We start from the raw sequence: 26,063 nt of genomic DNA, 5'->3' as shown, positions 1-26,063 counted from the left end.
AACATCACCAAAAATACAGTAGGTGGGGAGAATCCATCAGGCAATATGAGTGTGAAGTATGCCTACATTTCTACCATTAGATAGGTTTGGGTATTCCCCCTTTAAAGGGCTCTATAAGCACATCTCAGGAAAACAGATCTTCTGGGTGTAGAATACCCTTCCTTAGAGCATGAGGTCAGAATAATCATACTTTCATCAAATTGAGAGTTTGTTTTGTATTTCGTTGTTCTTTACTCAACCAGACTAGGCTATTATATGGATGTGAAAGTGCTGAGCAGGATAGACACTGAAAGGCCAGATTTCCCTCCAGAGGCTACTTCAGTCCAATGGTCTCTGTTTGTATGGAATGTATAGTAAATGATGAAAATATTTTAGGTAGTGGCCTAGATACAATTTACCTGATGTACTGAACATTTTCTTTCAATGTAAGTAGGCATGTACAGATGAAATAAATATCTACAGAATAATTATTTTAAAATGAAATGTTCTAGATTTACGTGCAAGGAGAAGCACTTGATTGGCACAGAAAATGGGTGAAATCCAGTGCCTCCAAAATAGAGGCTTGAAGGACTTTAGGTATAAGGCAAAAATGGGCTATTATTTAAGAGAACTGAAAATCATGCTGGATAAACAAGGATCTCTTTCTGTTGGTATTTTTGAAAAATTCAAATATTTGGACAGGGCATTATGCTCTTTAGATTGAGATCTGTTCTCGCACACTAGAAGATCTGGTAGATCTCCCACAAAGTTTAGGTTATTCATGCTCTTCTAAATAGATGTTGCTAGCAAGGGTCGAAATAAAGGAAGGATGGGTTTTGGGGCCCTGAGGTAGAACTGTGAGGAATGTTGCGGATTTATTGTGCATGGAAGAGAATTTGGGGATCAGCATCACAGTCTAATGGCAATGGTAGCTCCCAAGAGCAACATTCAATGCTACACAAATGCTGGCATCACCTCTAAACAGAATGAAAGCAGAACAGGGCAATCCCTGTTCTCAATAGCAGTCCCCTGCACACTCTTAACATCGCCGTTTGAAGACTGAGAAACTCAAGAGCCTGGGGTTTTTTTTGGGGGGGGGGGGGGAGGTGGAGGGGGTGGAAAAAGGGAAGGAAATTATGTAATGCTACAGTTCCAGTATCAACACAATGTTGGATTTAGGACAAAGAGAGTTAGAGTGGAGCTTCACTCTTAAGCGTTGCAAATTGACACTAACTATCTTCATTGAATTAAAGATACTGCACAGATTGCAATGTTCTAAAAGAGCACGGCACATGGTTAGCCCATTCAAGTAATTGCTGCCCTGCTTTTTCTTTTGAAACATGAGTGAATTCTGAAAACAAGATAGTTAATCATTCCGAGTTACATAATTCTGAGTTCCAAGACTAGAAAACCTGTACTGCAGTGGGCATCCTAAACTTATCCTCTCTTGCAATAACATATCACAGATTTTTCTTGTAACATGGCAGGCTGTGTGATAACAGAGTACTGACTCGAAACATCGAGGTGTTTAATTTAATTGTAATTACTGTTATTTTAATTGTGTACACAGTAGTGCAGTGCTGCCGGTGATATGACAGAATGCACACTTTGTTGGAGCAACCTATTACTGTGAGCAGTAGATGCCTTAGTGCCCAAGTACAACTATGATTTAGTATTTTAAAAAGTGAGCTAGAGATGGGTTATTTATGGAAAAAGATAAAAATCAAATTACATTTGGCTTTCTTCAGTCACATCTATAGGAATGAGTATTTAGAATTAAACTCTTCCTAACACTTCCAAATGAGAAAAAGGATGGTTAAATACAGTACAAAGACATACTTATCTCAGAAGAACCAGTGAAATAAGATTCAGATAAATATTTGCCACAGTATTGTTTCTAACATCATGCTTTCAAAAGTCTTTTTCATTTTGTTAAAAAAAATCAAACACAGAATGCAAAAACTGAACACAAGAAATCATCATACCCAATTATAATGAAATTATGACTTTAGTATAAATAGCAGTGAAGAGCTACCATCTTCATCCGATAGGGTACTTTCCCCATTGTTCTCCTCTTTCAGGATGGAGCCCATTACATGATGCACGTGTACTTCCAGGTGGGTTCCATCTGGAAAGAGAGAGCAAGTGACATATGCCTGTGCTACGGCAACATGGGAGCCTTGCCGTGTTGCTTTACCAGCAATGGAGGAAAGTTGTCCAGGGCATGGAGTGACGGCTTCTCTATACCCGCCAGGAGCCCAAGGATTTACCACGTTGTGTGGCAAAATCCATGGGCCTTTGTGATGAGGTCCTTAGTGAAGTCCTATGTCATCTCATTCCTCACATCATTCATTCACAAATCTTCCTAACTGATCCCTTTGAAATCTTGAGGCTGATTAAGAACTTATGATGTGATTTGGCATGGAGAGGCACAAAACAGGGGGCAGGAAAAATCTTGGGTGGGGGAAGGTTAAAATTATTGCTTATGTGTTCTCACCATTCAAACTGCCAGATCACACACTGTTAAGTGTCATTCCTATGGCCTGATTCTGTATGCAGTCTTGTGGATCTTTGCAAATGAAACCATTATGTTGTAAGCTTGTTTGAAATATAACTGCAGTATGGTTATTGTTTGCTATTATACTGAAATGCAGAATCATGCAATGAGGCTAAAAAGCACTTGGAAAAGGGATGTAGACCAGATATGGTAATTACTTTGTCTCTGGGATCACTTATTTTATGCTCCATATCAAGAAGCTGGTATGAGGAGGAGGATAGCATTTTTGACAGCATAAAAATGGCAGCAGTAGATAAAACAGGGCGAGGAAGTTGACTTATTCTTCTAGCTAAATGTTGTTCAAAGCTATGTACACAACTAATGATGTAAGCCTGAACAGAAAGCAACCACTTGCCTTAAATTTCTGTACTATTTATCTCCCCAATCCCATGAGTTCTTCAAAATGTGTAAAAGATTTCTCTCAAGCAAGTACCAATACTGCATTAAAGTAATATTTTAATCTTAATTTCAGTCATGTAGGCAATTCTGTTGGCAGAAGCAGACAAGAGCTGCTTCACAACAAAACTGTCCCTTAGCAACCAATATTTATTATGTCATTTTTATTAAGAAGGACACTGATTAGTTTTTTTAAATCAAGCACTTTGAGAAGTAGTGGGGTCAGCTTTAGTCTCCCCCAAAAAGTGAATTAAAACTTAGAATTTCGCTTTCTGAAACATGCTACTTTTGAAATGAGTTTTTCTTTTGTTTTCCTGTTATCTATTTCGATTGCACTTAATGCTAGCTGGAATGTTGAAACTGCAATAACAAACTTATGTGGCTAGCTTGTCTAAAACTTTAAACAGGAAAAGTTTCAAAACACACACTAGACCAACCCACCTCGAATACAGTATTGCCAGTTTGAAAGAGATACAATTTTTGCATTCCTGTGCAAATTCAGCTTAAGACCTTTAGAATTTCAGTCTGAAGCTATGCACAGATGGCAGCTTCCATGCTCTTGGTTTTACCGCTGCTTGTGAAACTAGACAGAGGTACAGAAAAAAACTGGGTACCCAAGTTATCCATGATTAGATTTGATTTTCGAAATATTCACAAAGAATATTTGGAAAGGAATTCAAAATTCAGACTTTGCCCTTTAAGATGAGTCACAATTCAACATAACAGCATGCACAGATGAAATGAAAATATTCTTATGTATTTTCCATGAATGTACACCTTCTAAAGTATTCAAATTACCAATTAATGATAGACCCGCATCAGAAGAGGCTGTCACAGTTAGATTTGTCTCTAGTGATCAGACAAACCACATTAACACAGATTTTTAAAAAAGAAAAAGCTCTTCATACTTAATTCTTTATGGCTTTTTGCAACACAGCAAAGTATTACAGCTTAAAGCAGACATCTCCTCACAGAGGAGGATAGAATTTTGCAGTCAAAAATAAAACAGAAAACAAGTAACATGCTGACCTCCATATTCTATTCAGCTGAATGCACACTGTGGCCTCACAAAATCTAGAGATGACAAGTTACTTTTTCTATTAAAACATAAATAAGATTAATTATAATTCATGATTATAGGTCCCTTGACAAATATTGTATGAGTTGACAGCAGACTGCAAAAAATGGTTTAAAGTGATGTCTCTGGAATATTAATAATTATCATGTGCCCAAAACAAAATTCAGTATTATTTGCCTTTGCCTTTTTGCCCTTCTTCTGTTGTTAGGACTGGAAGAGGGTGTGCCTCAGTGTTAAAGACCCAGTGTTCAAATGGCAGGAGATCATCTTCAGAGAACAGTAAGTACAGGTACCTAGCAAAGAGGGAAAAAATATCACAAAAGTGGAAGGTTAGGTCAGAAGAGCAAATAATTTTGTTACTATTCCAGGTACCAAACCAATTATTTACATCTTAATATAAGAATTGGGATGATAGGAAATAACCGTGGAAATCCCGAGGTGCACCCCTGTTTTATTTCTGTTCTTTTCATCTTGCGGCTACATTCATAACATTATTCATTCCTAGACTAGTCCTCTGCTTCTTCCGCATTCCAGAGCCTGAACTGCACACATCAGTAAATATGAAGGTAACAGTTCAAAACATTATTTACTTTCCAAAACCAGCAGGCAAGCCTATGTTCTCTAATTTAACAGATCTTTTGTCTGGGACAGGGGAGATGATTCCTTCTGAGTAGACAGCTTGCCAGATTCATTGCTCAATCTGCTTCATGAAGAGAAAAGAACCACCACTTCATAAATCAAATTACACCCAAGAAAATGTTATTACTGTGTGATACATTACTATATTTTGGATAGCATTTAAGTAGCAAATGCTCAGGCATTCTAATTTGTTTCAAGAGACTGGCATTTTTGTTGGAAGGCTCCCTTGTGTGCCTCACTTGAAATCATTTTAAAGGCTTGTATTTCCTTGAGAGGTTTTTATGTAACAGCCATGATAAACTCAACACCTCTTTCTTAGTCCCCTGTTCCGTTGTCCAGATGAAAAAAAGCTAACACTTTGTTTACTACCTTTTACTGGAAGAGTTTTAACTGCTTACTTGAGCGTTTCTGAAAGGAAGAAACTTTGCTGTACATCATCATGGCTTTGCTGATTGCTGTATACATCTTTGACACCGGAATAACCACCATCTACTCTGCAGTATTGTTCCAATGCCTAAATTTCAAGAGAGAAAAGAGTTTGATGAGACATGTTACAGACATGTCTCCTATCCTTATTACAAAACATTCACAGACTGCCTTTCAACAAAGTGACAAAAAGAAAAGTAACAAAATGCAATGAAACATTTACCAGAAAAACTAGAAGTATCTTAAATGAAGTCCAGTTAAAGCGAATGGGATAATTTAAAATATGTGTATTTTAATTTCCACTTATTTCAGTGCAACTGAAACAGAATTATTCATCTCTGTACATAGGTCCCACTTTTTATGGAATATTGGGATGAAGCAAATACTGCGAGGCACCACTTCACTACAGTATTTTAGACGCTTTCTGTCACAGTGTCAATTTCTGCTAAATCAGTATGCCTGTACAATTACAATTTTTCATTTTTGTTTTGCAATAAAGGCTATGAATTTCCCTTCAATTCTATTGCAAATTAACGCACAAAAGACCAGTTGAAGAACTGGGGTATCATCATTCTATGAAACCCATCTCAAGGAGGTTATAAACATGGTAACAAAGTCAAGTATGAGAGAGTGTTGTTGGTGGGGAGTGAAGTAGTCTGGGTGCATTAGAAACTTACTTTTTTAAAAGTAAAATTGAAATGGAGTTTTAGAGAAAAATACAATTAAATATAATTTCCTAAATTAGTAAAAAAGCTGCATAAAATTAGAAATGATATCCTTCTAGATGTGGTAGTTCTGAGTTGCAAATTAATGTATTATAGTTCTTAGAATCACATCATTTCTCAGAAATATTTGCAATATCAAATATAATTTGGTGAATTCACCATGGATGAATTCCAAAGCAAAGAAAGCTCTTCCTGGCCAGGACAGAAAGTGGGCATAAGGCTTCACTCTTGCTATTTGTTGTCTTTAAAAATGATCTCATCAACACTAGCAGGATGAGTTAGTTATGTCACTTATAGATTGGTATAGTAAAGTAGCTGGATATAGGGAAGAGGAGCGGTTTTTGGATTCAGTTACCCCCATCTTCAGAGTACCCGATCACGCTAAATCACTGCTTCTTGAACTGTAGATTCCAACCTCAAATGGGGTCCCCTTTATTCAATGTTGGGGACATGAAAAATTTGGCAATAGTAAAAGGTTTCTGATCACACAGTGGCTGTTTTGGACATTATATGAATCTATTAGTAACAACATGCAGTGTTTACAATGAAGTCTGTAGAAAAAGCTTCAGGTGTGTTTCATAAAAAGGAAGATCAATTTGTTTAACAAGCCTTACTGATTAAATGTTTGATTTTATACTTATTTTTATACCTATATACAAATGTATCATGTACACATTTATCAAGCAGAAAGGGGTAAAGAGTGGGAAGAGTTTAAGAAGCTCTGCTCCAATTAACACCGTAAGAAATAGAATTATAGTAATTATATGGAGCTGTTTCAAGAGGGGCCTTTATAACAGACATAGTTTTCCTTAAGGGAATTAGGATTTCTGTGAATATTTATATTGGCAGAACAAATTATCTTGACAAAATGATCTTGACAGATTAGAGAGATGGGCCAAAACTAATAAAATGAAGTTCAACAGTGACAAATGCAAGATACTCCACTTAGGCAGAAAAAAACAAAAGACAAAGATACAGAATGGGGGACGCCTGGTTCGAGAGCAGTACGTGTGAAAAAGATCTTGGAGTTCTCATGGATAACAAGTTAAACATGAGCCAACAATGTGATGTGGTGGCAAAAAAAAAACAAAACAAAAAAAAACCAATGGGATTTTGGCCTGCATCAACAGGAGCATAGTGTCTAGGGAAGTAATGCTACCCCTCTATTCTGCCTTGGCTAGACCACATCTGGAATACTGTGTCCAATTCAAGAAAGAAGATTCCATCTGAACATGAGGAAGAACTTCCTGACTGTGAGAGCCGTTCAGCAGTGGAACTCTCTGCCCCAGAGTGTGGTGGAGGCTCCTTCTTTGGAAGCTTTTAAAGAGAGGCTGGATGGCCATCTGTCAAGGGTGCTTTGAATGCAATACTCCTGCTTCTTGGCAGGGGGTTGGACTGGATGGCCCATGAGGTCTCTTCCAACTCTTTGATTCTATGATTCTATGTTTATGGTTAAGACCCCAAAAAATCCTACAAAAACACAAAGCTTTCATACAGGGGAAAATGGTTCTGGAAAACAATTTCAGGTGGTATTTCATCCTTGACAACAAATCTTTCCGTTCACTGCTATTTCTTCAGATGGATACAATTCCAGCATTTGAAGGGCATTACAATATTATTATATGTTAAAACACAACTTCTAAGGCACACAACTGCTTTTCAGCTCGCCAACCCTTTTTCATTAAGAACGAGGCTAGCAAACTAGCCAGAAAATGTCCTCAAATTATATCCCAGTATATGTAAGTAAAAAACAAGTGCACTTGTGTTTTGACAGAATTTTTATAGAGACTGAATATATCTATATTAAGACAGTAAGGTCCTGACACATATTAGAAAACACCAGTTATATGCTTATTTTTTAAAAAAAATTCAGATGAGATAGATGTTGGCTCAAGTTAAGCTATGATCACATTTCTATTAATGTGAGAGACAAATAACTGTTTCGGCTCTTGACATCTCACTACTTCCCAGAATAGTCCAGTAGACCAGACAACAGTGTTGTTATTACTAACATCCCCCTTAAGGTTTCCTTTTCACATCACCTAGTTTAGTCCTCAATTTCTTTACCTGGACAAGTCCTTTTGTGACATTCCTCATTGTTACGTTGAATGAGGAGTTAGGAGGAGAATCCTATTGTTACTCCTTATCACTGATTTAAGATCATAGTGGGATAATTTAAAAAGGTGGGATAGCACCAGATACTCCATGAGTCAGACAGGGATTCAGAACAGATCTGGGGTGGGGCTAAATAAACCTAATTCTTGAAAGTTAGAAAACCCCTACAGAATCGCTATTTGCTTGAAGATTTTTTAAATAAAACATCTGCCATAAAATTAAATTTTGAAAGAAATAAGCACAAACATATTACCTCTACAGCTTCCCAGCCCCACTCACGATACTTTGGGTCATGGGTAAATCGCCACATGTACATGTAAGTTTCTATAACTTCAGGACGCAAGATATAGTATTTTTCATTTTGTCTGGTAGCAATTGCTTCAACTCCACCATCAAACCTGAAGGCTTCTGGTCCCAGCTTCATGCCTAAAACAATATTTACATTCAATAATCAGAATAATCATAAAGGATTTTCAGCTCTTCAGTATGTAGAAGTCATATACATGTATGGAAATCATTATGACATTACTATATTACATAAATTCCAAACAAAATACATCTGCTCTATATGACATTTATTGCCATTGCCAAAAATAAATATGCCAAAAGCTTTTCCATAATACTACTGAAAAATTCCATAGTGTTTCTCCTAATGAGATGGTTTTGCTTTAAAATGAAAACTGGCACTTTCCTTGGAATTAAAAATATTAATTTTGTTCACTACACTGAAGTCAATTGGTCAAATGAGATTATATGCCATTAACAGTCTAATCCATATTGATCTCTACTTGTTTCTAGTATGAAACAATTTAAAATTAAGACATAGCAAGCATAGATAATACTATATGGCTGTGGTTAGTATAAATGCTATTCCCTGATGCTTTGCAGAGTGAGTTCTTAGCTTGGAAGTGTGAGTACATATAGGCGACTATTTCAATTGAACATTGAATTATTTTCTATCTTTTCACACATACTTACCAAATTTGTATAGGCACTCAATAACTACTTGATATATTATATGGTTTGCTACAAAATATATTATTTTAAATGTATCTTATAAGGGAGGTTTTTTTCTTTCATATTCTCTATCCTCCTCCATACTTATAACTCATCTATAAAAAAATTTAAAAAGAAGTATTAAGGAGACTGATTGAAAAGAAAATAGATTTCTGATAAAAGTCAACAGCTCACATTTTAGGCATAGCTGTAGCTTTTCTTCTGGCCTCCCTTAGCAGTATGTCTGACAAATCCAACACATGAAGAAGTCATGTGTATCTATGCAAACTTTCCCATTTGACATATGAAGTTGGAAATTATATGTGGTAGAAATTCAACACAAACTTTCTTGAGAATGAGACATCAACTACATGAGAAAGCTTACTTGTGCGATCATAGGATTCATGACATGTGCGGGCAATTTCAGCACCAAGTTCAACGTGACGTCCAGTTTTATCAGCTGGTGCTCCATCTGCACCCAGAACAAACATTCCTCCAGCAAAACAAGTAAGGTGGCCCATTTTGTGTTCAAGGAGGCCACCCTTCCATTCAGCAATGTACATCAGACCAGTGCTAGACTTCCTGATTAGATGGGTGTCAATAGACTAGAAACATTAGAAAAAAAGTCAGTTAGTTTGCATTCAGTAAATAAAGCCCCCACCCAAAGCTGATTCCAAAGGGCGATGAACATCAAAAGCAGGATAACATGAAGAATAAGGGACTGCCCTGATAATGGCACTCTACAAATATAATAGTGTGTGGACAAGGGCTCTGCAAATATACATTGATCTCCCTGGAGCCTGGCCTCCTCACTGATGGATTTTACTGTTTCAAGTCAGGGGTTCTCATACTTTTTCAGCTGCAGAGCCTTTTTGAAGCAAAAGTTTCTCATGGACTCCCAAGAAATGTTTATATATTATATATAATGTGTGTGTGTGTCTGTCTGTCTATCTATCTGGCATGGACTGGGCCAGTGGCAGATGGATGGAGAGTGTTTGTGTGAACTAATTCACAGAATGCAAAAAACAAAAACCTCAGGGCCCATCCAGTCCAACCTCCCACCACTCTGAGTAGTGGGAGGGAAATAGGGTTTTGGAAGCAAAGAAAGTTGGGGGTGGGTGGGTCTGGGCAGCAAGGAAAAGAGTCTAGGCAGTGAGGGAGGAAAGGGTCTGTGCCCAGGGATGCTGCTGCTGCTGATTCTGGCAGTTCAATAATTTCCCTGCATTTTTCAAGAGGAGGAAAGATGAGGTGACAAGCAGCATGATTCCATGGCGCTTCTCACTATTAGCTGCGGAGCCCCAAGAGCTCTGCAGAGCACAGTTTGAGAATCCCTGGTTTAAGTAATGGCAGTCTGGCTTTTTATGCTGTTTTTAAAAAATCTGACGGCAAGAGCTAAGTTTACTGTAGTATTTTAGAATAACACATATTCAGGTTTGCTTAATCAAAATACAGTATATTATCAGTTAACCAGAATTCAAACAACAGAACTCTCAAACAACTGGCAAAAAACTGAAAGAAATTTTACTTTAAATAAAAATTAAAATAAAACCAATTTTTAGCAGCAATGATACATTAAGTTCAGTTGTCTTCCTTTGCTTTTAATTACTGTTTTTAATAGCAATATCAAGTTAGTACAGGTATAGGGTATAGTATTAGGCCTGTTTTAAAAGTAACTCTCAAGCAACCAGAAATGACATTTATCCAACATCTATCAATCCTGACAGGTATAATTGCCAGTGAGAATGAACTGTATATTCATTCAGAAGCCTACCTGGACTATAAAATGTATATTAACCACAACTGCTAATTTCAAGCAAGTTGAAATTTCATTCAAAAGTGTGGATTTGATTATTGCTCTTCCCTGTGGTAATGGGACCAAACAATTATGTGTAATGATGGGAGAACACAATTCTGTGAAGTCACTCTTGGTATTCTAAATCACCAAAATAATTTATCAGAACAGAAAATGCTTCCATAATGTTTAAAAGAGGAATCTTAAATGACAAGATATATTTTATTTCAATTGATAGCATCTTTCCATTCACCAAGCAGCAAGTTGGCTGTTGTCTACTGTTCTTGTGGCAGCAGAACAGGCTTGAAATAATATTACATGTATGAGCAGGTGACATTTTGATCTTCTACCACAGATATGTTCTGTAATCAATATGCTTTGAAGGCATGCTTTAGTCCTACTCTCCATTCAAAGGTGCAGGCATCACACTCTATGAGGAGAAAGGGTCTTTCATTTACAAAAGAATTTTTGATCCAGTGAAAGGATCTTATTAATAGAGTGGAAGGCATTGATTCTTTTCCCTTGTAGATGTTTGTGCCACTTCGAATACTCTGAAGAGAATTGGGACAACACAATGGACTTGAAGGGAGCATGCAAAATGTCTCTTTCTCCCTTCCACTGATAAGAAACTTTGGTGAAACACCACTTAGGGGATGCTCCTGTTGATGGGAACAAAATCTGGAGCCAACCTATCAACAAGGAATAATAGCATATTTTACAGGATATTTTAGATGCAACTACTTAATATTTTTTAAAGGAATACCTAAAAACATGATATAATTTTAGTTCGAAAACACTTACTTAGGAGGGGTCTTAAATCATCTTAAAAATATTTATATAACTTGTTTACCTGAACAGCATTATAATACATTTGCTTGCCTTCTTCATCTGTCTTATCTGACATCAGCCATGCCTTAAGCAAATATTCATAAAAGCTATCTCCAAGTCCCCCAATGGAGACATGATCTGAAAAGAAAAAAACAACAACAAAGCACTGTATTTTAATGCCGTCTTCAGTTTAAATACACACAGAGACACATCTCTTTAATTTACAAGTACTTTTTGGATCAAATCCTACACTGCAAGCTGTCCACACTGTCTAATGTATGATAGGAACAAAGTGAAAAAACAAAAGCAAAACTGTATTACCTGTTAATTGTAAATAATTACAATTAAGTAATGTACTACATGTGCATTCTTATTTCGATACGGGATATAGCGGATTTTTTAAAGGACTAAAGCTCACAGTTAAGCCAACAAAGTATCTCCTGACAAGAAATACAATTTAACACCTTGGATAACAGGAATCTCAAAATTTAGATTAGAGCCATGTTTTATATTTTGCTCTGTAAGGTTGCTCCTAAAAATGCTCAGTAAATATATGAATTCATGTTTCCCCCCCTAAAAGTTGGAAACTATACAACTATACAGAATCTACTATTCTGTAAAAGATTTCACCTTTATATTGTGCTTCTTTGCTCATCAGGCTATGGCGTGGTATTTGGTTTTCGTAAATGTTACCTTTGCTATCCATTGCCAAAGAAATGTTCTGTAAAGGCAAGATAGTCCTGTGATGAGCTAATAAAACGGAGCACTTTTAAAAAAGTATAAAAATGCCTAATTAATTACAGGAATCTCTATAATAAAAGTAAGAGAGAAACCTTCCCCAAAAGAGAGAGTGCACTCTATGTGATGGAAGGCTGATCTCTGAACAGCAGCATTTAAATGACCTTTACAGTTTCCTAAATGAATTGCCTCAGAAACTCTTGACATTTCCAGACTAAATAGCAGAAGCAGAGTCTCATCAATAATAAGTCCTGCTATTATACCCATTATTGCTAGAGACAAATCTAATTGACCCATGACGCTGCAAATCACTTTCAATTTACTACTGAAGTAACAAAGGCTAAATAAATGTACAGGAACAACAGCAATAAAACCAGTAGCACCTGGTCATACTATCTAGTCCTGCTAAACTAAAATATACTTGGGCTCATGATCCTTAAAGTTGCAGTGACAACCTTTTGCCTATTTTCAGCGGGGAAATGCTGGTAGGAGTCACAGCATTAAAAGGAATTTCTACATTTCCAACAGATATAAAAACCTAGTTTGGTAACCTGGTATTTATTACTGTACTAACAAAATCATTGTTGCATTTAAAATCCTATAAATTAACAAAAAGCCTTCAAACTTAAAGAGAACAAGGATTTTGGTGCAGAGCAAATCGTTATGATTTTGGCTGTTGTGAGTTTTTCAGGCTGTATTGCCATGTTCCAGAACCATTCTCTCCTGAACATGGACATACAGCCTGGAAAACTCACAGCAACCCAGTGATTTCGGCTATGAAAAACCTTCAACGACACAGTAATGATTTTATATAGAGGTGAAAGAAATGTAGCACATGGAGCATGGGTGGCTCCAAACTCTGCAACTGTCTACCTGTTTTATACATAAACAGAAATTGTGCAAAGAGAACAAAAGCCTTGAATTGTGGACAGTATCTGCATGACTTCACTTCTACCAATTACACTGGATTTTTGTGTGCTCCGGTACTTACGTTGACCCCACTGGCCACTATTGGGATTTAGATAGTTAGGGTAAAGACCTTCTGGTTTATCCAACCGGTTTAGAACTTTCCGAATGTTCATAACCTATTACAAAACAAACAAAAAACACAATCCCTGTATTTCATTTAAATATGTATATGCCTTGTAAGGTAAATATACTAACTTGAATACATGTAATGGAAACAACACTTCTGAGATTTTAAAAAATATCTGGACATGCCCCAAAGCAATTTTATGGTATTAATACAAGTGCAATGGATTCCTGCTGGAATTCACACTCCTTTTAAAGAAAGGAAACCCAGATGCCAAGGCTACAGAAGCAAGGATGTGATGAGTGCTGGCATACATCTCAAAGTAAGTTGTCCTGCTTCTGTCAGTGACGTCTGAGAGTACACGGAATGCATTCAGGCAGTAACCCTTTTAGATTCCCCAACCAAAAGACAAACTATGTTTTCTCTGGCTCAGGAACATTATTATTGTCCTGTTTCTTCAAGGCAACAGCAAGTTATAACAACTGTCATGGGGTTTTCTTGGCAAGATTTATTCAGAGGTTGAGAGAGTGTGATATAATCAAGGGTGTCTAGTAGGTTTTCATGGCTGAGTGGGAATGTGAACCTTGGTTTCCCAGAATCCCTGTCCAACATTTTAATGGCTATAACATGCTGGCTCTTAGAAAATATGTTCTTTGATTTAGAAACTAAAGTACACTATGGAAGCATAGGCTGATTTTAGGAAGGCCACTACTTCTATAATTGCTACAACAAGCTGAGTAAAAAAGTCCAACGAAACCATTCTTTAAAGCATGTGTATTAAGAACAAAAAGAGGGTGCTGCATTAGCCCTGAACTCTCTTTTGGCAGGGTTGCAGTGAGTTTTCCGGGCTGTATGGCCATGTTCCAGAAGCATTCTCTCCTGATGTTTCATCCACATCTATGGCAGGCATCTACAGAGGTTGTGAGGTTTGCTGGAGACTAGGAAAGTGGGGTTTATGTATCTTTGGAATGTCCATGGTGGGAGAAAGAACTCTCATCTATTTGAGGCAAGTGTGAATGTTGCAATTGATCACCTTGATTATAACTGAATACGCTTGCAGCTTCAAAGCTTGGCTGCTTCCTGCCTGGGGGAATCCTTTGTTGGGAGGTGATTAGCTGGCCCTGATTGTTTCTTGTCTGGAATTCCCCTGTTTTTGAGTGTTGTTTTTTATTTACTGCCCTGATTTGAGAGTTTTTTAATACTGGTAGCCAGATCTTTTTAAAATGTTCCAGCATTTCTTTGTTCTCAAATAACATGCTGTGTCCCGGTTGGTTCATCAAGTGTTCTGCTAAGGCTGACTTCTCTGGTTGAGTTAGTCTGCAGTGCCTTTCACGTTCCTTGATTCGTGTTTGGGCGCTGCATTTTGTGGTCCCTTGGCAGACTTGCCCACAGCTGAATGGTATACGGTAGACTTGTCCTTTGCTGAAAGTAGCAGTTGTTGGATTTTCTTAGTGGGCCTGTAGATAGTTTATAGGTTGTCTTTCTTCATCAGCTTCCCTATACGGTCAGTGCTTGGTTCCCTTGATATACGTTAAGTTTCTCTTTTGGCAGTTTTGTTGGCAGTGAGTCGGAAGAGAGGAGTGACTTTTATATTTGGAGGCTTCCACCCAAGTTAGCCTTAATTGTTCAGGGATTTGAGTTACAGAAATGTCTATGCACAGTGAATATTTAAGTCTCTACATATTCATAATATTCACCACTTCACTCATTTTGTAAGGAGTGACAAAACTCCTGAGTGATGGAACAGGCAACATTCTTGTGATTTTTTTCCATGTCAGGAGCAACTTGAGAAACTGCAAGTCTTGCAGATTCTTGCGATGTATCCACACACTTCAAAGGAGAACTGAATAGGGACTTAGTGTTGACAAAATCCATATTCTATTTCACACTATATTACACATAGTGCTAAACCATGATTTAACACAATGTGTGCAAGCTAAAATACAAAGTTATGATTAAACATAAAACAGGTAAAATAAAAGCATTTTAGTAAGAAAGAAACAACAATGTATACCAGATTGAAACCTATTTCGGTATCGAATGCCTATATGAATAATGACTCACTTAACAACAGAAAGCTAAAGGAGCAGATAGACTGGCTTCTTCTATAGTCTAGTTTTTGAACACATGAGACTTTGTTTTGTATGACAGTCTCTGATTAAAATGGAATGAGCTATTTTTCTAGGAAAGTGAAGCTAAATTCAACATGTATTTTCCTCAAAGCAATGTGGAAATGGGGGAGTGTGTCTGTGAACTTCATCTGGCCTACTTCTGCTCATGAACATAAAATGTAAACTTGGCTTAGCCTTATGTTCAAATTTTCCCAATACTCCTTTAAGTGCAAGGTCAGCGTAAGACACTAAACAGAAAGTACTTTTATCTTTCTCCAAAATATTAAACATTTCTACAACTTACCTGAGTGCTAGTGACAGTCACTACTTCACTGAAAACAACATGTTTAAATAATTTAACTGAAATTCTAAATATTCTGTAATAATTTTAGAATATGTGGATACTGTTATCTGCAAATAAATTTGTAAAAGGTCTGACCTTTTCAGCAAACACCGGGTTTCCAGACAAATAGCTTAAATGTATAAATTCCAAATGTAGTGTTCCAAATTCTGCTAAAATGCTGCTTCCTCCTGAGGCCCAAGGCCAGTTTCGACCAATGCCACTAAAAAATAACAGTGAACACAGATGAGTGGAAGTTGGGGTACTACATGGTTTTAATATCATACACAGTATAAAAGCTTGACAAGAAAAAAACCCATAAAGCCTTAAGTCAGGGAAGGCACATTCTTTATCCCCCTTAACTGCTCTTGGATTTCAAATCCCATCCTGGATGGGTTAAAGGACACTGATGCACAACAGGTTCACCGTAGTTGCTCCAAGCCAAAATATGCTAGCAGCAAGTTATGCTAGGCAGTCTTTCAATTGAAAAGTTTCCTTTATGAGTGCTGTGCATATATGTCTTTTGCTTTTTATACCCCTTCACTGCTGTTATGTAATCAGCCAGAATGGGACTCATGTTAGATTGTATCTAATTCTAAACCTCCAGAACTACATTACGAAACCATTTTTAGTGACCATAAATACATGAGACATTTATGATTGAAAGCTAAGGCTGAAACAAAGATTGTCAGCAAGAACATAACAAGCTAGAAATTCAGCTGGGATTTCATTGGAAGTGGATCACTTTATTAATGTTCCAATATCAGACATCTTTCTTCCTTTTTTGCTTTGCGACCAACAGATCTATAGACACTTGATGCAAATTGGCATTTTATACAACTAGAGGTCACCATTGTTTTTGAAGAGATAGAGAACAAAAGGCAAAACAAGATGAAAAGGAGAATTGGTCAAGACTGCATAGGTGATACATTTAATCTGACAGACTTCTAGGTTTGCATGCTAAAGAAAAAAAACCCACACCTGTTTATTATAGAAGGGAGTACTATACTAAATCATCTCCAATGTTATTTTTTTATTGTACACATTTCTCATGTAGTTAACTTTTAACAGTTGTTGCTTTATTTTTCTCAGGAAAGGTAAACGCTATAGAAAGTGTTCTGAAAATGCTTATTTTAGGCACCTCACTAATAGAATAATATTGTCTTGGCAATAATGCAGCTGATATGTGTGATAAAATGCTGACTCAATCTCACAAAGGGAAATTCATATAAACTGCCATTCGACATTTGCCATCATGTTTCCAATTTCTGTGTATGATTATAAAAGCTAGACTGTGAAGAAAGCTGGCAAGAAGAGAATCAGCTCATTTGAAATGTGGTGCTGGTAGATTCCATGGTCTGCCAAAAAAACAAATTAATAAGTTCTAAAGCAAAGAAAGCCTGAACTCTCATGAAAATCCAAGATGACAAAACTGAGATTGCTGTACTTTCGATGTATCATGAAACAGTGACTGACTGGAAAAGATCTTAATGTGGAAGAGAAGACCACCACAGTACAGGTGGATTGATTCAATCAAGAAAGTCAGGGTGCGTAACTTTTAGGATCTGAGCAGAGGTGTCCATGACAGCATCTCCTACAGGTCTTTCATTCATAGAGGTGGTGATGGTAATAAACAACAAAGCATTTGTCATGATATGTTTAGTAAATTGTACTCAGTGTTGTTTATAAATTAGCAAAGATGTGTCAAGTTAGCTGCAAATCATGAAAACTGGCGTCAGCATCCATAATCTCACACATATTGAAAAAGTGGCTCATTAGATATACAGTATATATACAATATACATATATACAGACAGACAGAGAGAGAGAACACACATGGACAATTAACAGAACTTTTTCTTTCGCTCTTAATGCCACAGTAAGAAAGGGTAAAGGGGTTATGCAGCAGCAGTCTGTCAAAAATTATTAAATAATGCTAATGTTTACTTTAGAAATTAGTTAAACCAAACATTTGAAATAAACTGCTGAAGTTTTTCAGGTCAATGAAATATTTGTGTAGAATTATCACAATAGTATTAGGAAAAGTGATGAATAAAATCCCTTTTAGGAGTTAGCTGAGCAGATGGGTATAAAATGATTATGGTGAAAAGAGTTTGCTTTTGCTACAATACATTCACATGGCCACACATCTGGAGAGTATTTCAAGATATGTTTGTACCATAAAGTTTTGTAGGACTCCACAAGCCTCATCAAGAGTTATAAGCCAAGATAACATTTTATGCATCTCGTATTTATATCCCAGGATGTTTTATGCATTTGAATAGATGGACTGTAACAGTACAAAAATGTATTCCATAATCAATGAATTGGTCTCTCTAACTTTTGTTTTTCAGTACATATAGTAGCCTTATGACATTTTAAGCAAGGACTAGCTGTACCCGCCACGACTTATTGTGGCCAACCTTCCCTCCCTCTTTCTCTCCTTCTTTCTTTCTTTATCTCCTTCCTTCCCTCTTTTCTTCCTTCCTTCTTCCTTCTCTCCTTCCTTCCTTTGCTACCTCTTTCTTTTCTTCCCCTCCTTTTCTTTTTCTCTTTTCTTCCTTCTCTACCTATTCTTGGACTGCAACTCCCAGCAGTCCTCCTGACTGATCTATCTACTTACTATCTATCTATCTATCTATCTATCTATCTATCTCCATCTAATCTATATATCTTATCTGGAGTATTGCTGGGAGCTGCAGTCCGGGAATAGGAAATATGTACAGATTGGGATGCTCTCAAAGAAATCCAAGGAGAAGCAAGCTTGCAGATTGGAAGCAGTGCATTTGGAGCATCCTTCTCCCCTAAAGGGCCTGGTCTAGGTGATGCTGGGAGCTGTTGTTTTTGTCTATGCACTGTATGACCATTTAGATTTTAGTGTTTAAGTCCTTTCTGCTGTATTTTGGGAGGGGTTTATGAGTTATGGTCACTCGTTGGTCTGTTAGGGGCGTAGTGTCCAAAATTTCTTGTCAATTCGTCCAGTGGTTTTTGAGTTATGTTTATCCCACAAACGAACATTACATTTTTATTTATATAGATATGTATAATGGGCTAGAAGCAAAGTATTTTGGCTGAAATCCAATTTATTCAATTCATAATGGTCCCAATGAATTCGGTGGATCTTTTGGTTAAACTATGCATGGAATGACATCATTTTTACCTATGTTTTCACTGAACTGTGAATGATTTAGTATCCTTTGTCAACAGAATGAAAAAACATCACCGCAACTTGAGACCTACCTACTTAGAAATCAAAAGAAAAACGTACAACAGTATTGTGTTTTTTGGAATAAATTCAGTATTATCTACAGAGGGTTCTTTAGGAAGCTAATAACTATTTTTATTCATATTAACAGCTGAAATAAAACTACCGAACTCTCCCTGTTAAAAAATAACAGAGGAACAAAGACTAGGATTGGCTTTCTTTCTGCCAGAGGTGCACTCATTAAAATTCCTCAGATACATATGGTTGCAAAGTATAAAGGCTTAAATTTGGTTTCCTGTTATAAATTACAGAAATAAGGTTAGTCAAGAGCATATTTCTAACCACCCAACGTGGATATTGATATGAAGCTCATTACATTAGAAACAAATGATTTCAACAAGTTAAAAACATTAGGAAATGAATGGGTCTTAAAAATCCCAACTCTGCATTTGCACGTGCTTCATAAACTTTCATTTACTTTGCCCAATGAAACAACTCAATAAAAATCATGAAGAAATCAACTAACATGGGTTTATTTAGGTACTTTATTGCTAAAATTGTAAAAAATATGCTAAGCACAGCAGCTACACTCATCAATGAAAGTAATGAATGTAAAAGTTGTGGTGCCACTACGTTTCTCACTTTAAAAGAAACATTTACTGAACTGTTAAAAGGAGTACATAAATAAAACAGGGAATTTTATCAACACAGGATGCCACAAGATTATGGGTAATGTTCATTTCATTCTCTGTATATATGTCCTTGTGTTTAAATTTTTAAAAAAACAGAGAAGAGCACTGAAAAGATATGAATTATGCCTGGTAAAAACCATTTTTGTGAACCAGTGTGGTGTAACCATGTTAGCATTAGACCACAATTCTGGAGTCCAGTGTTTTGAATACATGCTTAGCTAGAGAAACCCACTGGTCAATTTTGGGTAAGTCACCTATTATCAGCCTCAAAAAAAGGCAAAGGCAAGCTCACTCTGAATAAATCTTGCCTAGAAAACACCATGACAGGTTGATTGCTATAAGTAGGAAATGACTTGAATGCAGACAAAACAAGATCTTTTTTTTAGCTTGAGGTGGTGATACACAAGATGTTGCTGTTGCTCCTTTACACTATGAGCCTTTATATATCTATTCAGAAATATGTTTCAGTAAATCCAACTAATATCCCTCTCTCCCTCTGCCTCAGGGTTAGGGTTGCAGATCTAGTCTCCATACATTTTTGCTAGTCAGGTTTATGTTGGTGGGGAAGGGCACTGTTCTACTATAACCGTGAATACTGTATCTTCCTACATATGTCTACCTAGAAAAAATAGGAATATCAGGAAAATATTGTCAAAAATGGGAGGGCTGCCTTTCTTTCTCTGGTCTGGGCAAGGGAGGGGTAATGAGATGGGAGTTTCTTGCTTCTGCTTTGCGGCACTGCTGTCACACAAGGTCCCTAATACAGGCAGGTTGCTTTCCTTGCTCTTCTAACCCCTCCCTTTTTGTGCTGCATTCTCATGCATTTTCCTCATTCATATTCCTTTCCCTATGTGTATCTGTACAGATTCAATTTATATTCCTCCACTGCAACTTTTCAAATAAACAGATCCTCTCCAATTCATTAGCTCTTCCTACCCATGCCCCCCTATGCATCTTTAAAAGGAGAAAAATGTTTATGTTTATGCCACAAAGTTTTACCCTTGACTTATCCACAAGTTAAAGTAAAAACCATAATTTTGGCTCCCAAACCTGCCTGCAGCGATACATGGGACCAACATATATATATGGTAGAATATTACTGTCATCCTTGGTTTGTTGCTTATATTTGTTAATAACTGCATTATATATGAAGATGATTCATCAAATGAGAACAAATTCAACATCAGCAGAATGGTAAAGAGACGCGAAAGGCTGTTTTAAAATAACATAACTGAATACATTTCAAAATTAATATAGAACCCATTCATTTTTAAATGACAGTGAGAATTTAAGAATTTAGTATACAAAGGCCATTTAATCACTATAAAGCCAGGGACTTTTGAGTTGTATACACTTCTTTAGGCAGTAAATTCAGTTTGATTTCTTAATAGGTATGATATGCCAACTTCTGTAAAACTCATGAATACTCAGTATTGAACACCTCTTTTTACTATCAGTAAAAAGAGGTGTTCAATACTGATGCATAAAAAATAAACAATACACATTTTCTATAGCTTTATGCACAATGGGTTTAACTAATCACTTCTCTAGGCATTTAAACATAGGAGGAAGGAATAAAATTCAAGATAATTGCAAGATAATATGCATCAGAGAGAGCCAATGTTAAATCAGCTCCCCCAAAGAGAAAAAGTAGAACATTAAATCAGAAAGTCATGAATATGAATCTAGTCTTCTAATATTCACATGATAACAATAAAGAAGAACATTTGAAAAGGAAACCTGTTAGATAAACAGTTTTACAGTAGCCAGATGCATAATATAATATAATGGAGTGGTTCACTACCAGAACCAAAATATTACTCTATAAAATGAGAAAAGGACATTGGCTACTAAATGAAAACCTACCAACATGGTGAGATAAGGACACAATGTATATATCATAGTACATCTAATTTAATACTAATAAATTGTGAGCAAAATTGAAAAAGTGTAACATCCTAAAAATGTGTATGGAATGTTCATAATCAAATCTCTAGGAAAATAGTAATATGTTACAAGAAGAGACCCAGATCCAATTAGTTCCAACTAGAATTATAAATCAATGGAATATGATTAAGTAGGTAAGTTAGTTCTATTGATTTAATGGGTCTACTTTAATTGGGACTAAAATTAATTATTGCTATGGCTGAAAAACAGATAATGCTTATCTACATTAAAACTAATCTTAAGAAGCATTGCATTGTTACTGCACTGAACAAAGTCATCTCTTCAGGTTATCTGCAACTACTCTTTACATAGAGCATGAGTTTGTGAACTATAAGGCCTGCTGCAACACAGGGTTTTAAAATTAGCATTGCTCCAATGCCAAAAATTAAACCTGGGGAACTCAAGCACCCCCACATCATAACTTTCCTCACCAGCTGTCAGCCCACTGTTCCTTGGAGGAAAAAGCAAACAAACTTCCCTTGGAGGGCAAGTTGACTGGCCACAGAAATAGCTGTGTTGTGGCTAACTTGATAGAAACACAATCTGCATAACTTCTGACAGAAGATGAGAATATCAAATGAAGCCATTATTCAATCCCTCCAATCTGAGACTGGAAGTGCTGTAGAGTCTGAAATCTGGTTCTATCTCATTTTACACTAAACAGAAATCTAACTAGGAAGCTAGGTATGTGCCTTCTGTTCATGTAAACACTGCACCTCCCAGAAGCAAGGAATATTCAATTTCTAACGTATCTCTTTCCTTCTATGTATTTTCACATTTGGCCAAGTATGGAAAAGGGCAGCATTATTCCGCCAGAAGTTATTAACCTTCCTATCCGTCATGCAAGCTCAGTCAAGTACCTAAACTGAAATGTCAAAATGAAAACTGCCTAGCCAATGTCGAGAGTCTGACATGTTTCCCAGAAGTTTTCACTTAGCATTTTTCATTTCAAGGTAGGAACTGCAAGATTTCAGAAGCCCTGGCATCAAGGTACATTGCCCATTTCAAATAAACAAGCATGGTGAACCATGCCATAAAGATGGGAAAAAATCTAAGATTTGCATGAAAGAGGTATTTCAAATATGGGGCAAGAGGAGCAAGTATGGAGGAGAATTAATGACATATCATTGTAATATCTCAGAATTTTTCTAAAGCCACAGGATATCACTAAAGATTCATACAATATGTCTAGGACATGATGGAAATGGAAATGCAAGATTACAAAAGACCTCAAACTGGTTAATAGTTTTTATTTCATTGTGATTTTCTAAGCTTGGGTTGAAGAGTGACCAATAAACATGTGACACCCCCCCCCCCCAAAAAAAAATTAAGATGTACTCAAAAGATATCAAACTACACCGAAATATATAAACTCAGTGACTCGGGTAGTTTGGTTGGTTGGTCAAATGGATACACTAGTATGGGGAAGGCTGACATAACTATGTTATATAAATGTTTGTGTCAGACAGTGTAAGTGTTCAAGAACTTATCCAGGAAGAGGAAAATACTTATAAAGTGAGCCTTTTTATCTCCAAACCCTGCTCTATCTAAGACAGTGTTGATGCATGTGTTAGAAAAACACTGTTCTGTACTTCATCTAACTTAGAAGTTGAATAAAAAAATACTTTTTTTTACATCAGGTAATACAACCTTATGATTCTTAAACTAAACTTTGCATGGTTCAAGATAAATGGCTAATACAATATATCACTTTGCAAATCTCTGTATAATTTATAGAAGAAATCTTTCAAGTGCACCAGCAATGCCTGCCATTTTCCATTATGCAATAACACTTTATCATGCAAGTTGATTTTATACCTTGTGGAGCTTCTTTCATGGCCCAATATGGCAATTTTTATGTTCCTAATTATGTATATTCATCAATGTTTTTGCCTGTCACCCAATAAACTTTCCTTAATGCAGAAGTTGCAAGAATGTTAGTTGTGTAATATGAATAGTCTATCACTATGCTTACAGCTATGACTTTCATTATGACTAATTTATAACTGACATCTTATGCTTCCATGATATATAATCCTCTTTATTAAATTAATCTTGACAAAGTGGTATGTTTTTAATTCTATCAATACATGATAGTAATTCTGTGGAAGACAAGTTCTTGACTTTTACCTTGCTATACAATTTATTGTGATGGAAGTATCTTAATTTGCTGAAACAGAAGTCTAGCTAAGCAGTGGTATCTTAATTTACCGTAACCGAAGTCTGTTTCTGGTGGGTAGCAGTTGTGCTGTATCATGCATTTTTCACAGTTTTCTTTCTACTTTCTCAGTATTGGATATCCAATATGGGGCAACAGCTTTTGTTTATACTTTTCCTGCTCATACAAGGTTCTCTAATATTACAATGAAGAATGACACATTAAACAGAAACTAGGCAAATGGCACGCTGGAGGAACAAGAAGGCTGGCACTATGTGAGAAGATTTGGTAATTTAATGCATATAAGCCGTTGCCCCATCTAAAGTAGAAAAGTTGCACATTCTTTTCTTGTGCCTTGAAAAAGATCAAGGCTTAATTGTATAATCACCTGAATGGTTCGTTATCGCTTCGTTATAAAAAAAAAGAATTTTTAACGAATTACGAAATTACAAAACGAAACCGCCCAGCCCTAATATCCACCTCAGAGTTCTGCGCCCTGAGTTCAAATTCAGCACAAACCAGCTTGCTTTCAATACACTGGTCAAACAAAAACCTAAAACCCCTTTTGTCTTTGGTGGTAGCCTGATTCCATAGTAAAAACTCCTCAGAATATTATTAATTGGTGGCAGCGTGTTACATTTAATTGAGGCAGCGGCCTGAAGATTATTCTGCCTCTCTCAAAGCCAGATTTCATTCCCCTAAGTCTCTACAGCTGCCAATACATTAACTTTGTTCATACAAGACATACCTGAACCAAAACGTCTAAGGATAAATTTTGGGTGGTAAACATTCAGCTTAGAATACTATGATAGGGTTAGATCCTCTGAAGATGCCAACCACAGATACAGGCAAAACATCAGGAGAAAATGCTGCTAGAAGATGGCCATAGCCCGGAAAACACACAACACCCCTATGATAAGGTTCATTTACTATCTTGTTATAGAATTTCAGAGCACAGTGTGACAAGTAAAAAAATAAATACAGTAGAGTCTCGTTTATCCAACATAAATGAGCTGGCAGAATGTTTAATAAGTGAAAATGTTGGATAATAAGGAGGGATTAAGGAAAAGCCTATTAAATGTCAAATTACTTTATGATTTTACAAATTAAGCACCAAGCATCATGTTTGACTACAAATCGTCAGAAAAAGTAGTTCAATACATGGTATTGTACTGTATTTATGAATTTAGTACCAACACATTGCAATGTATTGAAACAGCTGTGGATCCGGGTGGGAGGCAGGCTGAGTTGGATAATACAGAACATTGGATGAGTGAAGGTTGGATAAGCGAGACTCTACTGTACCATCAATAGTGAGAACAAAAAGTGGAAACAATGCAGACAACTTGCAACAATAATATAAGGCAAAAGGAGAAAAAGCAATGCTGATTCAGACTTTTGAGGAAAGGGAATACAATTGGTGAGACAATACAGGAAAGCGTGTCAGTTTTAAATGCTGAGCTAAATAGATAGAAGTTATTTTACTTGGAATTTGGAACTTGTTACCTTTTGATATTTAGTAATGCCCAAGGAATTCCTGTGGGAGTGTTAAAGGCTGGAAGCAGCTTCTCTCCTAGTTCCACTGCTTTCGTTCGAAATATCTGTAAAGTTATAATAAGCAACTGTCAAGTGATATCTGTAAAATTATAATAAGCAATGATCATGTGATAACAAAGTTTCTGATTCAGCCTAGATATATGAATTAAACTCGGATCAGAAGTTATACAGTAAACCACCAGACTGCGGCATGTAGAATTCATTGTTTTATAACGACTTCATCAGCTCTTGAGGTCATTCTATAAGACAGATTCAACAATGAGAGAAATATGTTTATGCTAAGAATTCCCAAGCACAGCATGTTACAATAGGGCTTGTTATATTTGGGGGTGGGTGGAGCAGGAGGCAAAACAATTTGCAGGAAAGGCAAAAAGAATCTTGACAAATGTCTTTACAAATTTACAATTTACAATAGAACGCTAAATTTAAGCAACCTGTAAAAATATGAAACAAAGAAACAAAAAATAGGCAGTATTTAAGCAGGCAGATGGAACCAGAACAGTTGAATAATTATGATATTTAGAATAAAGCCACACTTTTCAAAATGAAGTGTAAAAAAAAAAAAGGCTGAACCTTGACAAATAGCAGGAACATTATCCTACCTGTCTTTCTCTCAGGGCCCTTCCACACTGCCCTATAGCCCAGAATATCAAGGCAGAAAATCCCACATTATCTGAGTGTGGACTCAGATAACCCAGCTCAAAGCAGATATTGTGGGATTTTCTGCCTTGATATGCCTGGGATATAGGGC

At 36.5% G+C, this 26,063-nt stretch overlaps 1 protein-coding gene across 1 annotated transcript in view; it reads right to left on the bottom strand.

The window, feature by feature from the left end:
- Positions 1-1,073: 1,073 nt before the first annotated feature.
- MAN1A1 (mannosidase alpha class 1A member 1) overlaps positions 1,074-26,063 on the bottom strand; it is a 59,238-nt gene continuing 34,248 nt past the window's right edge. The window contains exons 5-12 of the mRNA XM_060753255.2: positions 25,262-25,356; positions 15,853-15,976; positions 13,261-13,354; positions 11,554-11,669; positions 9,297-9,516; positions 8,169-8,341; positions 5,048-5,163; positions 1,074-4,303 (exon numbers count right to left, since the gene is read on the bottom strand). Of these exons, the coding sequence (XP_060609238.2) occupies positions 4,180-4,303; positions 5,048-5,163; positions 8,169-8,341; positions 9,297-9,516; positions 11,554-11,669; positions 13,261-13,354; positions 15,853-15,976; positions 25,262-25,356 (1,062 nt within the window). The 3' untranslated portion in view covers positions 1,074-4,179. The remainder of the gene's footprint in view (positions 4,304-5,047; positions 5,164-8,168; positions 8,342-9,296; positions 9,517-11,553; positions 11,670-13,260; positions 13,355-15,852; positions 15,977-25,261; positions 25,357-26,063) is intronic.

This window comes from Anolis sagrei, chromosome 1 (genome assembly GCF_037176765.1).
Source record: "Anolis sagrei isolate rAnoSag1 chromosome 1, rAnoSag1.mat, whole genome shotgun sequence".
Lineage (NCBI taxonomy): Eukaryota > Metazoa > Chordata > Lepidosauria > Squamata > Dactyloidae > Anolis > Anolis sagrei.
The sequence above is the reverse complement of the archived record's forward strand: the minus strand, read 5'-3'. Positions and strand labels throughout refer to the sequence as shown.